Source organism: Penaeus monodon, chromosome 17 (genome assembly GCF_015228065.2).
Source record: "Penaeus monodon isolate SGIC_2016 chromosome 17, NSTDA_Pmon_1, whole genome shotgun sequence".
Taxonomy (NCBI): domain Eukaryota; kingdom Metazoa; phylum Arthropoda; class Malacostraca; order Decapoda; family Penaeidae; genus Penaeus; species Penaeus monodon.
This window is the reverse complement of record NC_051402.1, coordinates 4,356,997-4,372,448: the sequence shown is the minus strand read 5'-3', so window position 1 is coordinate 4,372,448 and position 15,452 is coordinate 4,356,997. Positions and strand designations below refer to the sequence as shown.

The 15,452-nt window shown below is 45.2% G+C and overlaps 1 protein-coding gene across 1 annotated transcript; it reads left to right on the top strand.

Moving 5' to 3' along the window:
• Nucleotides 1–2,901: 2,901 nt before the first annotated feature.
• LOC119583204 (lysine-rich arabinogalactan protein 19-like) lies at nucleotides 2,902–12,404 on the top strand. The gene is made up of 3 exons (XM_037931682.1): nucleotides 2,902–3,138; nucleotides 10,547–10,708; nucleotides 12,357–12,404. Exons 1-3 carry the CDS (start codon nucleotides 2,902–2,904, stop codon nucleotides 12,402–12,404), a joined length of 447 nt encoding a protein of 148 aa, XP_037787610.1.
• Nucleotides 12,405–15,452: the final 3,048 nt, after the last annotated feature.

The window sequence follows — 15,452 nt, the reverse complement described above, 5'->3', positions numbered from 1 at the left end:
CTTCACTGCACTATCTCTGCCGACACAACACATCTACGGAACAACCTCGTATTGTATGAGGCGCCTGAAGCATCGTCGTCACAGCCATACCCGCAATGAACCCTCACAGACACGCCTGAATTGGCAATGCTGCAGGAGGGAGAGGAACTGATACTCTCCGTACTCTTCTTCTTCATCTTTCTTCCTGTATCTTTTCTTCTTTATCTTTTTGTTCTATCTCCTGTTTTTCTATATCTATTTTTTCCATTCTCTCTTTCCCCCTTCTTCTTTCCCCTTTCCCTGCTGCTACTCTCTTCTTTCTCTTCGTTTTCTCCTTTTCCCTCTCCTCTTTCACCTGTCCCCATGCCTCTCCTTCCCTTCCCCCCCCCACTCCTTTCTCACGAATGACAATGAAAGGCTCGCACGTTCTGAGGGATGAACGGAAATACAATGAAATTTGGAAAAAAAGGAAGTCAGAAGCACTAAATGAAATGGACACGGACAAAACCTCACACAATCTATTTTGATTCTTCAGCTTTGTTCTACTTACCCATTCACCCATTCATTCATTCATTCATTCTCTCTCTCTCTCTCTCTCTCTCTCTCTCTCTCTCTCTCTCTCTCTCTCTCTCTCTCTCTCTCTCTCTCTTCCTCTCTTCCTCTTCCTCTCCCCTCCCTATCTTTTCTCTTCTCTTCTCTTTTCTCTTTTCTCTTCTCTTCTCCTCTTCTCCGCTCTTCCCCTCTCTTCTCTCCCCCTTTATCCCCCCCTCCCCCCTCTTCTCTCCTTTCTCCTTTCCACAAAAACACCCTCAGCGTCATAAGTGTCTAAATGAATGAACGAAAGCAATTACACACAAGCCGACAGAACGCAAGCACCTCACAAAGGAGACAAGCAGCTCACGCATCTCAACTCCCCCCCCCCCCCCCCTTCCCCCACCTAACCCCTTCACCTACACCCACCTCATCTTATCCCCCACTACCCCCCCCCACCTAACCCCTTCACCTACACCCACCTCACCTTATCCCCCATCCCCCATCGCCCCCCATCCCCCATCCCCCCCCATCCCCCATCCCCCCTCGTGGAGGTAATTAAGAAAAGTGGTATTGTCTGGTCGGTACTTAAAGTGCTTCAAGATGGCCTCGCCGCCATGGAAGAGGGAAAAAAGGATCACAAAAAATACATACACAAAATGGCGGGGTGACATTCAGAAAGCACATCTGGAGACAATGCAATGGTGAGAGAGAGAGAGAGAGAGAGAGAGAGAGAGAGAGAGAGAGAGAGAGAGAGAGAGAGAGAGAGAGAGAGAGAGAGAGAGAGAGAGAGGAGAGAGACAGAGAGAGACAGAGAGAGAGAGAGAGGAAGAGAGAGAGAGAGAGAGAGAAGAGAGGACAGAGAGAGAGAGAGAGAAGAAGAGAGAGAGAGAGAGAGAGAGAGAGAGAGAGAGAGAGAGAGAGAGAGAGAGAGAGAGAAAATCCCCTTAATTAAGATCAGGATGCAAACATCCTGAAGGGAGTAATCGACCATGTGCTCCTCCACTGCCCTAGAGGTAAGTGAAGGAGTAGGGAAATGATGATGATGGAAGGAGGAGAGGATCGCAGAGGAAAATGTAATAGGGATAGGTGGATGACAAAAGATAAAGGAATGAGGATAAAATGAGAGTAGAGCGAGAATTAGAACGTAATAATAATGATAATAATGATAATGATATAATAATAATAATAATAATAATAATGATAATAATAATAATAATAATAAAATGGAATGAAAACATGAAATAAATCACGGTACAGCACAATTATCGAATGAGTGAACGGGGTGGGAAAAAAATTATACATGTATATGTGTATGTATATATATATATATATATATATATATATATATATAATATATATTATATATATATATATATATATATATATATATATATATATATATATATATATTATATATATATATATATATATATATATATATATATATATATATATATATATATATATATATTATATATATATATATATATATATATATATATATATGAACGAGTAATTAACACGTAATCCTAAATCCACCTCGAGAGTAATCGCTCACCTGAAGGATCGCTCAGCCGAGGAGGGTCCCTTCACGTCGACTCGAGCGCAGGCTTCGACGTCTGTGGAGGCTGCAGGAAGTCACGCGACCTAGGCAGCGATGGCGAAGGGGAAGTCACTCCACTCCAAGGAACTTTTTTTTGCGATTTTTTAAGAATTATTATTATTGTTTCTTTTTATTCTAGTGCTTCTGGCACTTGTGGCATGCTTCGATTTTTCAGTTGTATGCTTATATCCATTTTCCTTTTTTTTTTTTTTTACCTCGTACTTGCGTCAGAGGCTATATGTAGCGTAACTGCAAAACTATACGAAACTACACACGGGTTGGTTTCCTCCGTACCACTTCCTTGGAAACTGTACAGCACCACATCAGTCACCCTCAGCTCAAATCAAGCTTCGACCTCAAAGGCAAAATCCGACCTCTCCTTTTGCTAGGTCAAAGGTCACGTCCGCAGTTTGTCTCCCTTCCGATTGTCCGCGGGGTCACTCTGGCTCCGCAACTCACCGACGGCAGGAGCTGCAATGCCCCCTTTCACGAGCGGGGATGCCTCCCCCAGGACGTCCATGCCCTTCGGTCCTCCTCCCTCCCCTCTACGTCAGCGTCGCCGAAAGCGTCCGCATATCGGCCTCGACGACGAGACGGGGCGCTTACGCAACGTCGGCGGGGACAGGGCGAAGGCGGGCGGCGACGGGAAGAGGCGTGGGGGTGGCGACGCCAGGGCGGGGGAGAAGCGAGACGGAAGGGGAAAAGGGGAAATAAACGAGCAAGAGAGAAACGAAAGGGGGGGGGGGGGGCGCAGGAGCAGGAAAAAAAAAACGGCGAATCACACGATGGGATACGAGGGCGTGACGAACGGGCGATGTGCCGGGCACGGAACCCCAGGGCACGGGCGCATTCACACACTGGGCTTGCTAAAGGGGCACTGGCACCGTGGCATCAGCGAAACCCTCACTGGCACCTGCCCCACGCCCACCCAACCAAAGCCACGAACTCCCCCACCTCCCCTGCCTGCTAGCATCACACCCCCTCCCACCGCCTGCACAAACCCCACCTGCCACACTTATGAAGTTGGCACGCGGTTTGCATCTGGGGGGGGGGGGGGATAGGGAATGAAAGGAGCGAGGAGGGGGAAGGGGGAGGGGGAGACGGAACGAAGGTAGGGAAGATGGGGGGGGGTGAGGGACAGGGGTAAGAAATGCAGGAAGGAAGTAAGGAATGGTGGGGGGAGAGTAAGAGGGATGGGGGGATGAAACTGAAATGCGAGATTCCTCAGTCTACAAAATGTAAACAATCTCTCTTCCTCGCAAAAACATAAGGCAAGGAGCGGACTAGACAGGCATTCGGAGACAAAGGTAGGTAGGATGGACGCCGATACGAAGGACGAAAATAAGAATGAAAACAAAATGTGTAGTAAAGCGAAGTGTATGACCGACCTGTGTGTACACACGGCCGAGATAAACAAAGTTGTGTGGAGACTAGAAGTAACACACATACTTTCAGTCAGTCATGTGTTTCTGCCTCTGCCTCTGCCTCTGTCTGCCTGGCTGTCGGTCCGTCTGTATGTGTAAGCGTATGTGTATGTGTTTCTCTCTCTCTCTCTCTCTCTCTCTCTCTCTCTCTCTCTCTCTCTCTCTCTCTCTCTTCTCTCTCTCTCTCTCTCTTTTCTCTTCATCAAAGCTTATTTACCTGCCCTCTTTATCAAAACACACAAACTCATCTTTTTTACACGCTATTTCCTCGTCCACCTATTTATTCTCTATCTTCATTCTTAGTCTCCTTTCCCCTTTATTCCATTTCCCATCCTCTTTGCACCTCCTCTTTCCAACTCCCCTTTTATAGTTGTTAAAGCTTTCCTTTACCTTATCATCCACATCACTTATCTACTCCACTTTTCTCGATCTCCTCCCTCATTTTCCTCTCTCTCCCCTTCCTTTTCTTTCACCTTCCCTCACTTCCTCTCTCGAATCACTTTCTTTCCTTTCCTTCCTTTTTCACTTTCCAACTTTTTTCTCATATTCACGGTCATGCCACGTGCTTCCCACCTGCGACTATAAACAAACTTTCTATGAATAATCATCAGCTGTATATTTTTAAAATAATACGATCGCCCTTGATCTCTGCCTCCCCGACTGTCTTCCCGTCCGCCTGCTTGCATGTTTGCTTGTCTGCCTTCCTGCTTGTCTGCTTGATTGCCAGCCTGCTTGCCAGCCTGCATTCCTAACTGTCTGTTTTCTTGACTGACTGTCAGCCTACTTGCATGATTGCCTGCTTGCTTCCTTGCTTGCCTTCCTCCCTGTCTGTCTGTTTGTCTGCCTGCTTGCCCTACTATTTGTCTTTCCGTCCGCTAGTATATATCTTTGCTTGCCAGCCTTCATGCCTGTTTGTCTGCCTGCTTGCCTGTCTACCTATCCCCTTGTGTGCCTGCCAGACAGCTTGCATGTTTGCATGCCTTCCTGCTTTTCTGTCTACCTAGCTGCCTGCCTGCCTATGTGCCTCTGTATACGTATATGTGTGTACAACTATGAATACGTTTGCGTGACTATGCCAACACATATACACGCAACAACGTTCAGTAAAATATATACAAAAAGTGGGGGTAACCCAGGGAAAAAGCTGAGCATGTCGCGCATATCAAAAGGTCGTCATTCATTCGTCGCATGATTATTTATTGTCTTTCCTTCTCTCTTTTTCCCCAGAACAAAAAAAAAAAAAAAAAAAAAACAAGAATATTGAAGAACATAAAAAGGGAACCATCCTGACTTACGAGGACAAAAAAGGAAGAAAAATGTAGTGAAAAAAAAAAATTAAAAAGGACCGGAAATACTGATGTTTCTCCCACTGAGCGATCGTGCGGGGGGGGGGGGGGCATGAGAGGAGGGAAGAGGATAGGAGAGAGGGAAGGAGGTAGGAGAGAGGGAAAGAGGGAGGGAGAGGGATGGAAATATGGAAAAGGGGGAGGGAGCGAGGGAATGAGGGGAGGAGAAGAAGGGGATAGGAGAGAGGAAAGGGCGGAGGGAGCGGGAGGGACTGAGGGAAGGAAAGAGAAGCGAGGGAGTGGGGCAGGATTACGAAAGGCTGGAGTGAGAGGGATTGAAGTCGAAAAAGTGGGGAGGGTGGAAGAGCGAGGGGTGGAAGGGGAGGGGAAACAAGAGTAAGAGGGAGGGAGGGGAGGAGGGAGAAGAGGAGCGAAAGAGATATAAAGAGAAAAGAAGGTGGAAGCAGGGGGAGGAGAGAGGGGACAGGAGGGGAGAATGATGAGACAAGGGGGAAAGGGGACAGGAGAGGGGACCGCAGGAGGAGGAGGAGAGGAGGGGAGGGACACAAGCGAGGAGGAAGAGGGGAGTGGAGACAGCAGGGGAGAAGGGGAGGGCAAGGAGAATGGCTGCGATCTCTGTACACACGCCCCGCTTTCCTGGAACTGTTACCCCCTCCCTCCCATCCCCTCCTCCCCCTCCCACCGACGGAATTCAGAGAAGCGTCAGATTGGAATGTCTTATTTACGAACACTGGCGCAAGTTCACTCAGGAGACCATCTTAAATCATCCGACGAGAGAAAATGACGGATTTAACTTGGACTCACCGAGAAGCTAAGAAAAAGGTCAAAACAAACAGAGGAAATATATACGTGACTCGCCATCTTGCATTCACCTGCAATTACTCGGAATGTCTTCTGAGTTTACCTGAACCTCATCTGAAGGGTTCCTAAAATAGGAAGGTATTTCAATTGTGTTTTTCCCCTCCCTCTTATTCCCCTTACCCCGGTTGATTGCATTTCCCTTCCCACCGGTTTCTTCCCGAGGAATTTATTACCAAGCCCCCCCTCCCCCCCCCATCCTTGACCAACCTTGTCTCCTCAACAGTTTCGTCAAGATATCGCCCAGTCGGAGAAGCTGGCGAGGTTCGATTATCTCTAAACACCTAGAAACTCCTGTTCCTTTTAAATGTAAAATATGTGCATTTGTGATCCCGACTATTATTATTTCGTTTTCGAGCTTTCTATTTTCTTAATTCTCCGAAAGAGTTCGTCAATAATAAACAACTTCAGGAACGGTCATGTGCCAAGCCGGCAGTCACGTGACACGATGGCCGATGCCTTCACTTCAGGTGCGTGTATGCTTGCCTGTATGCGAATGCGTGCGTGTGTGCCTGTGTGTGTGTGTGTATGTGTGTGCGTGCGTGTGCATGTGTGTTTGCGTCCTTGCGTGCCGTGAGAGAGAGAGAGAGAGAGAGAGAGAGAGAGAGAGAGAGAGAGAGAGAGAGAGAGAGAGAGAGAGAGAAGAGGCGAGAGAAGAGAGAGAGAGAGAAATGAGAGAGAGAGAGAAATGAGAGAGAGAGAAATATTTAGAGAGAGAGAGAGTGAGAGAGAGAGAGAGAGAGAGAGAGAGAGAGAGGAGCATGAGCGATAACGAGGCCTGCCTGACGCCCATGACGCCGCGGGCCTCGACGAATCGGCGGCGCCGCTGGGGAGGAACTATTTTTAGCCGCGACGTCACGGAGCACCATTCTACGCGCCCTCCTGTCACGCCTCTGTCGCTCACGATGCCAAACGCCCTCGGCTCGACTTGCTCAACCCTCGCGCAAATGCCCAAATGACACATATTTTACGACACTTTGGAGAATTATTATTATTTTTTTTTTCTTTTCTTTTCTTTTCTTTTTTGAGCGAGAGAGGTTGAATTTGTATAAGAATCACCCGTTCTGTATGAGGAAAGCGAGTGCATGAGTTCATAAATGACGAAAACATGATATAAATAAATCCATGACTGAAAGGATAAGCGAATGAGAGAATGAGGAAATGGGCGGACAAGAGAATGTAACGGTAACAGCCGTATCAACACAACGGCAAGAGTGAGTGCGAATATGCCTTTTATACGTACTATATCTCGAATTACGACTTAAATATAGCTGGTAGTACAATGCACATACGAAAAAATATATGAGAACATAAGAATATGATTATACATACATACATACATACATACATACACATACACACACACACACACACACACATTTATTTATTTATTTATCTATCCATCTATCTATAGATAGATGAACATGTGTCATATCTATCTATCACTTTAACAAAGTAATTGTCAAGAGCAATAACATTCTCTGTGAAATACAATATAAACTGAAAAAAAATATCACCTGGCAGCCAGGTATGACTTTCTTGCAACTATATTGCCTCCACCAAAATTTGCTCAACTGCAAGGTCAACATCACCAACACATCACCTCCACCAGGAAATCAACACCATCATTAGCATAACACTTTCACTTTCGCCAGCACTCACTCAACACTAGATTGTAAAGAGTCATCCCTCTACAAAATGGCTGATAAGGGATGACTTCCCTAAAAACAAAGCAGCCTTCACCATACGCACCATCACCATAACTCACTATCCATCAGCACCATCTGAGCAGGATGTCTCGCACCATCTTACCTGTCAAAAGAGAAAAAAGAAATCAATAATTACTTATTCCTTACCGGTGACAGATATAATGTTTAATAAACGTCATTTTCTTAAAGACAAAAAAACACATAATTGCTCCCGCCACAAATGAGCCATAATAATAAATAGTAAAAATTTTGAAATGAATAACGAAAGCAACAGATAGTATTCGTATTCAGAATGGAGGTAAGGGGTATAAACACTAAGATTAACATTAACGATAACATTACGAGCAATAACTGTAATAAACGAGCAAATCAGTCGACAAAAAAGTTATGGCGTCCCCATTCGGTTCTATATATACCTCCTAATAATCTCGGTTAATTCACAGGGAGTGGCTACCTGAGCTAATCAGTATTTACCTGGCTACACTATGACTGTCGTTTTGAAAAACAAAAGGTATCATCGTTTCCCTTTGGCATTGCCGTCCTTGTCCGGTTGAAGTAAGCCGTGTTGTGTCCGTAGAGTTTCTTCGTGCATTACCACACCCACACACCCACTCACCTTAACGGAAACAGAGAGACATTATATATATATATATATATATATATATATATATATATATATATATATATATATATATATATATATATATATATATATATGTAGTAACTTTGTATTTACGCGTGATAAACGCTGGCCTATATATATCATACGTTGATAGCAACCCCCGTGTAAAGGTAGCGATATATTTCTGGTAATGAAGTATAAATAACATCAATGATATATGTTTCCCTTTCTACTACTCTCACTTTTGCGCTCGTACTATTTGAAAGTGTTTCATTCTCTCTCTCTCTCTCTCTCTCTCTCTCTCTGTCTCTGTCTCTCTCTCTCTCTCTCTCTCTCTCTATCTCACACACACACACACACACACTCTTACTCTTACTCTCACTCACACTCTCACACACTCACACTCACATTCTCTCTGTACCCCCCCTCCAACCTCCCCCCTCTTCCCTACTTGATACTCGGTCAATTGAAAATGATCCAAATTTCAATATTCTCTCTCGAACCAAACTTACAATCCCATCCAGACAATATTAAATGTGCTCATGTGGTAAGGAAAGCGGGAGGACGACGCGGATGGAGATGAACGGAAGGGCGGGGGAGAGGAAAGGAAGAGAACAGAAAGGAGGAGAACGGAGAGAAGATAGAGGAGAAGGGAGAAGGGAGAACAACAAGAGGAAGGAGAGTAAGCGAGAAAGGAAGGGAGGAGGGAAGATGAAGACAAACGGAAGGCGGAAAGACGAAAGAAAATCAGGCGATAAGCAAAGAAGGTGAGAGGAAAGAGGAGAACCTAAAAGAGAGGGAGATGAAGGGAGCAGAGTGGAAAGAAGAGAGAGATGAAGGGAGAAGGACATGCGGAAGGCGGAGGAAAAGGATACACATTGACTGAAGGAAGAAATAAAAAAGAGGAAAAAAACACCGAACACAGATAATAAGCCCAAACAAGAAACAGAAAGTTAGGAGAAGCAACAGGGGGAAAATAAAAGAAGTGCCGATAAGGATAATAAAACCAACCCGCCCACGCCACCAGCCAATCCTGGGCCGAAGCTTCACGCTCGGACTCGGTAGGGAATGGGAGCGGGAGGGATATGGGGGAGGGAAATGGGGAGGGAAATGGGGAGGGAAATGGGGGAGGGGGAATGGGGGAGGGAAATGAGGAGGGGGAATGGGGAGGGAAATGGGAGAGGGGAAGGGGAGACGGAGAGGGGAGTGAGAAAGGGGAATGGGAGAAGAGAATGGAAAAGGGAAGAGGGGAGAGGAGAGGGGAATAGGGAAGTAGAGTGGAGGAGTGGGAAAGGGGTATGGAGGAGTGGGAGAGGGAAATAGGAGAAGGGAATAAAAGAGTGGGAAAGGGGAGTGGGGGAATGGGAGAAAGGAGTAGAAGGGGGGAGAGGGGAGTGGGGGAATGGGAGAAAGGAGTGGGAGAGGGGAGAGGGGAGTGGGGGTGTTCACAGGATCTCCGCGGATTAGTCCCGGGGCAACTTTCAAAGAGGAGAAAACATCTATATGCAAAGTGAATATCCAAAATGCAAATACCACAAGTTATCTGTAGTGAAGGCGGAGGAGGAAGTAGAGGAAAAGGAAGTAGGAAAAGAGGAAGGAAAAGATGGAGTACGGGGAGGAGGGGAGGAGGAGGAGAGGGGAGGAGGAGGAGGAGAGGAGAGGGAGGAGAGGAGGAGGAGGAGGAGGAGGAGGAGGAGGAGGAGAGGGAGGAGGAGGAGGAGGAGGAGGAGGAGGAGGAGGAGGAGGAACAGGAGGAGGAGGAAAAGAAAAAGAAGAAGAAGATGAAGAAAGAGGAGGAGGAGAAAAGTATACTACAAAAAATTGGAATATAATAAAAAGGAAGAAAAAAAAGAACATGGACGCTAGTTCTCTGTCAGTCTTTTCTTCTTCTTCTTCTTCTTCTTCCTCTTCTTCTTCTTCTTCTTCTTCCTCTCTTTCCCTTCCTGGACTCCTCCTTTTCGGCCCTGTTCAAACCCGTACGCTCATTCGCCTGCCTGTCTCTTACTATAAACACACACACACATACGTAGATAGACAGACAGAGAGATAGACAAACAGGGATATATAAATCGATCGACAGATAAATATATAAACAGATAGATTAAATATATTAGTCGCATTTGACAAATAGATCTACTGAGACATACAGACAAATAGACGGACAGATCATAGAGTGATAAGTAGATAGATGGATAAATATGTATGCATCTACATACATACATACATATATACATATATATATATATATATATATATATATATATATATATATATATACAAAAGAGAAAGATGAGGTTAGATGAGAGAAGAGAGAGATAGATAGAAGAGAGAGAGAAGAGAAGAGAGAGAGAGAGAGAGAGAGAGAGAGAGAGAGAGAGAGAGAGAGAGATACAGACAAACTAACTACTAACACATGCATACATACATAAATACCTACACATACAAACACAAACACATACATATACACGTGACACGGAACACTTATTTGCTTCTTTCTTACTTTTTCCCAGCCCAATCTTCCCAAAGTAAAACCTTCTCGAATCCCCGACCCTAGAACAAGCCAGCGGACGCCCCAACAACGCCCGAAACTTCAGAATGTAATACAGGAAGCCTTCAATATTTACTTTAAAGCTGAGGAAGTTCAACCTCCCCCCATTTCACCTTACCTTTCCGTAGCTCCATCTATTCAAGTCATTCAAACGACTTACATACATACAGACATAAATACACACACACACACACACACACACACACACACACACACACACACAATATATATATATATATATATATATATATATATATATATATATATATATATATATATATTACATACACAGACACACGCATACACACAAAAAATATATCTCGCAGGCAAATGAACACACGAACACACTCGCACGTATATACAAACCCACGAACACACACACACACACACACACACACACACACACACACACACACACACACACACACACACACACACACACACACACACACACACACACCACACCACACCCCACCCCCACACACCACACGCATAAACGCACAGTGAGTGGCCGTACAGTCAGACATAAAACACTCCCGCTAGGTATGTATGACGCAGGCAGATCCCATACCTGCTGACCCCCCCCCACCCCATCCCCCGCCAACCCCCACTTACACCACACGTGTCCTAAATCATTAAGTAAATCCGCATACTTGGGCTCTGGGGTCGACGCAGATAACCGAAGGATGAGTCAGTCGGCATCGGTGCCCTTTGGAGAGGGGAGAGGGGAGAGGGGAGAGGGGGAGAGGAGGAGAGGGGGAGAGGGAAGAGGGGGAGAGGGAAGAGGGGGGAGAGAGAGGGGGAGAGGGGGAGAGGGAGAAGAGGGGGAGAGGGAGAGGGGAGAGGGAGAAGGGGGAGAGGGGAGAGGGGAAAGGGGGAGAGGGGAGATGGAGAGGGGATGGGATAGGGGGGGGATAGGGGAAGGGAGCGGGATGGATAAGGGGAGGGGACAGGGGGACATAGGGGGGAAGGGGAGGAAGGGGAAGGGGGAAGGGGGAGGAGAAAGAGGAGATAGGAGAGGAGCAAGATTATGGGAGAAGGGAGAGGAGGGGGGGTGTTGACGAGGGACGAGGGGGAGAGGGTGAGGAGAGAGGGAATAAGGGAGAAGGACGAGGAGAGAGTGTGTGTGTGTGTGTGTGCGTGTATTTTCCCTCCCTCTATCAGTCTAGCACCCCTTCCCTCAACCTCAGCCTCAACTTCTCCCGAGTTAAAACAAAAAACTTAAAAAAAATAATAATAAAAAAATAAAAAAAATTAAAAATAATAAAATAAAAAACCGAATGAACTAAATTGCGCGTGCATGTGTGACATGACATGGGCGCCGTGTATGTGTGAGAGAAGTCCAATGTTGATGTCAGAGTGTGTTCACTTACATTTTATTCAGAGAGCAAAAGCGGGTGATGGGTAATAAACATGATAAAAGACCAAAAGAAGATAGATAGATAGATAGATAGAGAGAGAGAGAGAGAGGGAGAGAGAGAGAGAGAGAGAGAGAGAGAGAGAGAGAGAGAGAGAGAGAGAGAGAGAGAGAGAGAGAGAGAGAAGAGGAAAGAAGAGAGAAGAGAAGAGAAGAGAGACGAGACGAGACGAGAAGAAAAGATAGAAGAAGAGAGGGAGAGAGAGAAAAGAGAAATAGAGACAGACAGACAGAGAGGAAACAAGACAACCCTGCACAAGAGACAAACAGCGACACCATCCTTCCAGAAGCGAAAGAAGTACACCCTGATAACTCCATAAAAGCCTCCAATTACTCCTAGCGTTCCCTTCAATAGTATTCCTACGCCAATAAAACTCCAAAGTACCCTGACAGCTTCCATTAGGACTCGCCTCCCCCCCCCTCCACACACCTGACTCAATGTTACTTCCCTGCTCACGTCTGGTTGCTTTCATAAATATGTAATCAGGTGCCATGCATCATTTAACTCTTTTATAGCATAGGCATGGCAAATGTCTGTAAATTCACCAGTTGCGTTAATATTTAATGTGCTTTCACAATGTGCCGAGCGATGTTACGAGAGCTAATGAACACGGTTACAGCTATTTTTCAATACAATTTCGTTACATCTTTTTTTACAAGGTTAATACACTTCTTACTAATTTTGGAATAAATTTGGCGATGCATGTATTGCCCAAGATGAAAATACAGTTGCAATACCAATTTAATTTTCTGAAACTTGTTGGTTATGGAGGGAGGAAGGAGAGAGGAGTAATGAAAGAAAAGAGGGGGGAGGGAAGGAGGAAGCAAGATAAGAAAGAGGGAGGGGGAGGGAGGAGGGAGGAGGGAGGAGGGAGGTGGGAGGTGGGAGAAGAGAGAAGAGGAGAGGAGAGGAGAGGAGAGGAGAGGAGAGGAGAGGAGAGGAGAGGAGAGAGAGAGAGAGAGAGAGAGAGAGAGAGAGAGATCCTTGAGCATGCAAGAGCGCTCGAGGGTGAAGGCCGCGTGTGCCCGGCATGAAGAGGTCCTGACAGCAGTCTTCGCCCCCCCCCTCCCTCCTCCCTCCCTTCCCACCTCTCCTTCCATCGTCCAAGGGGATGAGGTCTGTTCTCTCCTGAGCTTCCCCGCCCATGTTTCCTTCTATTCTTGGAAAATCCGAGAGTCTAACGAGAATCACTTCGATTGAAGTCTCTCTCTCCCTCTCCCTCTCCCTCTCCCTCCCTCTCCCTCTCTCTTACTAAATTTAGGTCTTTCTCCTATCCTTGCATCACCAGTTATCCTCTTGGATTCTCTTTTCATTCTCCATTTCCTCTCTCTCTCTCTCTCTCGTTTCCCACCCTGCCCTCTCTTCCACCAGCCCCCCCCCCCCCGTCCCCGCAACCCAACCCAAATCCAACCCTTATTTATCTATTTCCCTCGTACCTTATCCCAATACCCAAATCCAGGCTAAAACGCCTTTCCCTGCGTCCGCATTCTGCCTGCCAAGTACGCCCACTTTCCGGCCGTGGGCGTGGGGAGTGGGCGCCTCCACGGCCACCGTTCCCTGCCCCAGCTGCTCTGCCGTCGACGGTGGCCATCCTTCTCCGGGAGTGCAATTGGGCTAAGAGATTCAGGGTTTTTTTTCTTCTTTTCCTTCTCCTTCTTGTTCTTCTTGTTCTTCTTTTTCTTTTTCTTTTTCTTCTTCTTCTTCTTCTTTTCTTCTTCTTCTCTCTCGTTTCCTCATCCTCCTTTCTTTTTTTTTTTCCTATTCCCCCCATCTTTCTTTATCCGTCTTCCATCTTGCATTTGATTCGTTTTTTTTTTTTTTTTTTTTCTTTTTTTTTTTTTCCGTTTCTTTTTTTTTTTGACTTAGTCTTCTGTTCTTCTTTTTTCTCTCTCTCTCACTTCTCTTGCCTCGTCTTTATGTCTCTCGTTTTCATTTTCTTCTCTTCCCTCCCTCCATTCTTAATCTATATTCCATTTTGTATTCGTTTCGTTTCTTTATTTTTCGTCGACACTGAGCTAACAGTCACAATGCTTCTTTTTTTTTCTATCTCCTCCTTATCTTCTTTATCTTTCATCTTCATATTTCTTTTTTTTTTTTTGGCTTTTTCTTTTTCCTTTTTTTCTCTCTTTCTCTTCCTTTCCTATTCTCTCGTTTCATTTCTTCTCTCCCTCCTCCTGTTAAAAGTTACCACTTTGTATTTTTCGTTTCTTTACTTTCGCCGTAACTGAGCAACATCACAATTACCTCTTTTTTTTCATACTACGTCCTCCTCTTTATCTTTCTTTTGCTATTTCTTTTTACGATTCTTCATTGTCATCTTTCCTTATCTATCTTTCATTCTCATTTCCCTATGGTTGGTTACATTTTTTTACCCTTTCTTTACTTTTAATCAATTCCGTAATACCAATTAATAATAAATAAGGGCTAACGTCACCTCACAGACTTTTCTTTCTTCTTTCTAACTTTTTGCAACTTTACCTTTTCTTTCTTTCCTATCTTCATTTTTTTCTCTTTCACCTGACTTCAATGGAAGACGATAAAAATAGAAAGAAAATAAGAGACAGAATGTAAAAAATAAAGAACGTTTTCTTATTTCTTTATTTATTTACGTTTTTTATTTTTTATTTCCTTTCATATATCTATTATGGTGAAGAGGAGTGGAAAGAAAATAGAAGAGAAAAGGAAGAGAAGGAGATAAAGATAGATAAATGTAATGAATGATATATATAGAGATATATAGAGAGAGAGAGAATAAAAGACAATATAAAGAGAAGAGGAGAGAGAGAAAGAAAACAAAAAACAGAGAGAGAGAGAGGAGGGAGACAGGATAGAAAGACACAGAGAGAGAGAGAGAAGCAAAGCAATAGCAAACGAAGAAGAAGAGAAAGAGAGGAGAAAATAAGAGGCAGAGACAAAAAAAGAATGACAATTACAGATGACAGAAAGAAAACAAGACACAGAAATAGAAGAGTCGGGGGATGACACATACCAAAAACACAGGAGAGGACTAGCCACTCTCCAACCCCTTTATCAATCGAGCCTCACCTACTCTTTCGACAACTGCGGCAGACCTCTGAATAACTAGATTGAATTCTAATGACTCTTAGAGCAACAGCTTAACCCAGATTATTCTCTACATCAGTCTGGATCCTCTACACCGCCACCTCACGATCGACTCTCCTCTCCTCTCCTCTCCTCCCTTCTCCATCACTCTGCTCCCTCTCCTCTCCTCCCTTCTCCATCACTCTGCTCCCTCTCCTCTCCTCCCTTCTCCATCACTCTGCTCCCTCTCCTCTCCTCCCTTCTCCATCACTCTGCTCCCTCTCCTCTCCTCCCTTCTCCATCACTCTGCTCCTCTCCTCTCCTCCCTTCTCCATCCTCTGCTCTCCTTCTTCTTCTCCCTTCTCCATCCCTCTGCCTCCCTCTCCTTTCCTCTCCTCTCTTCTCCAT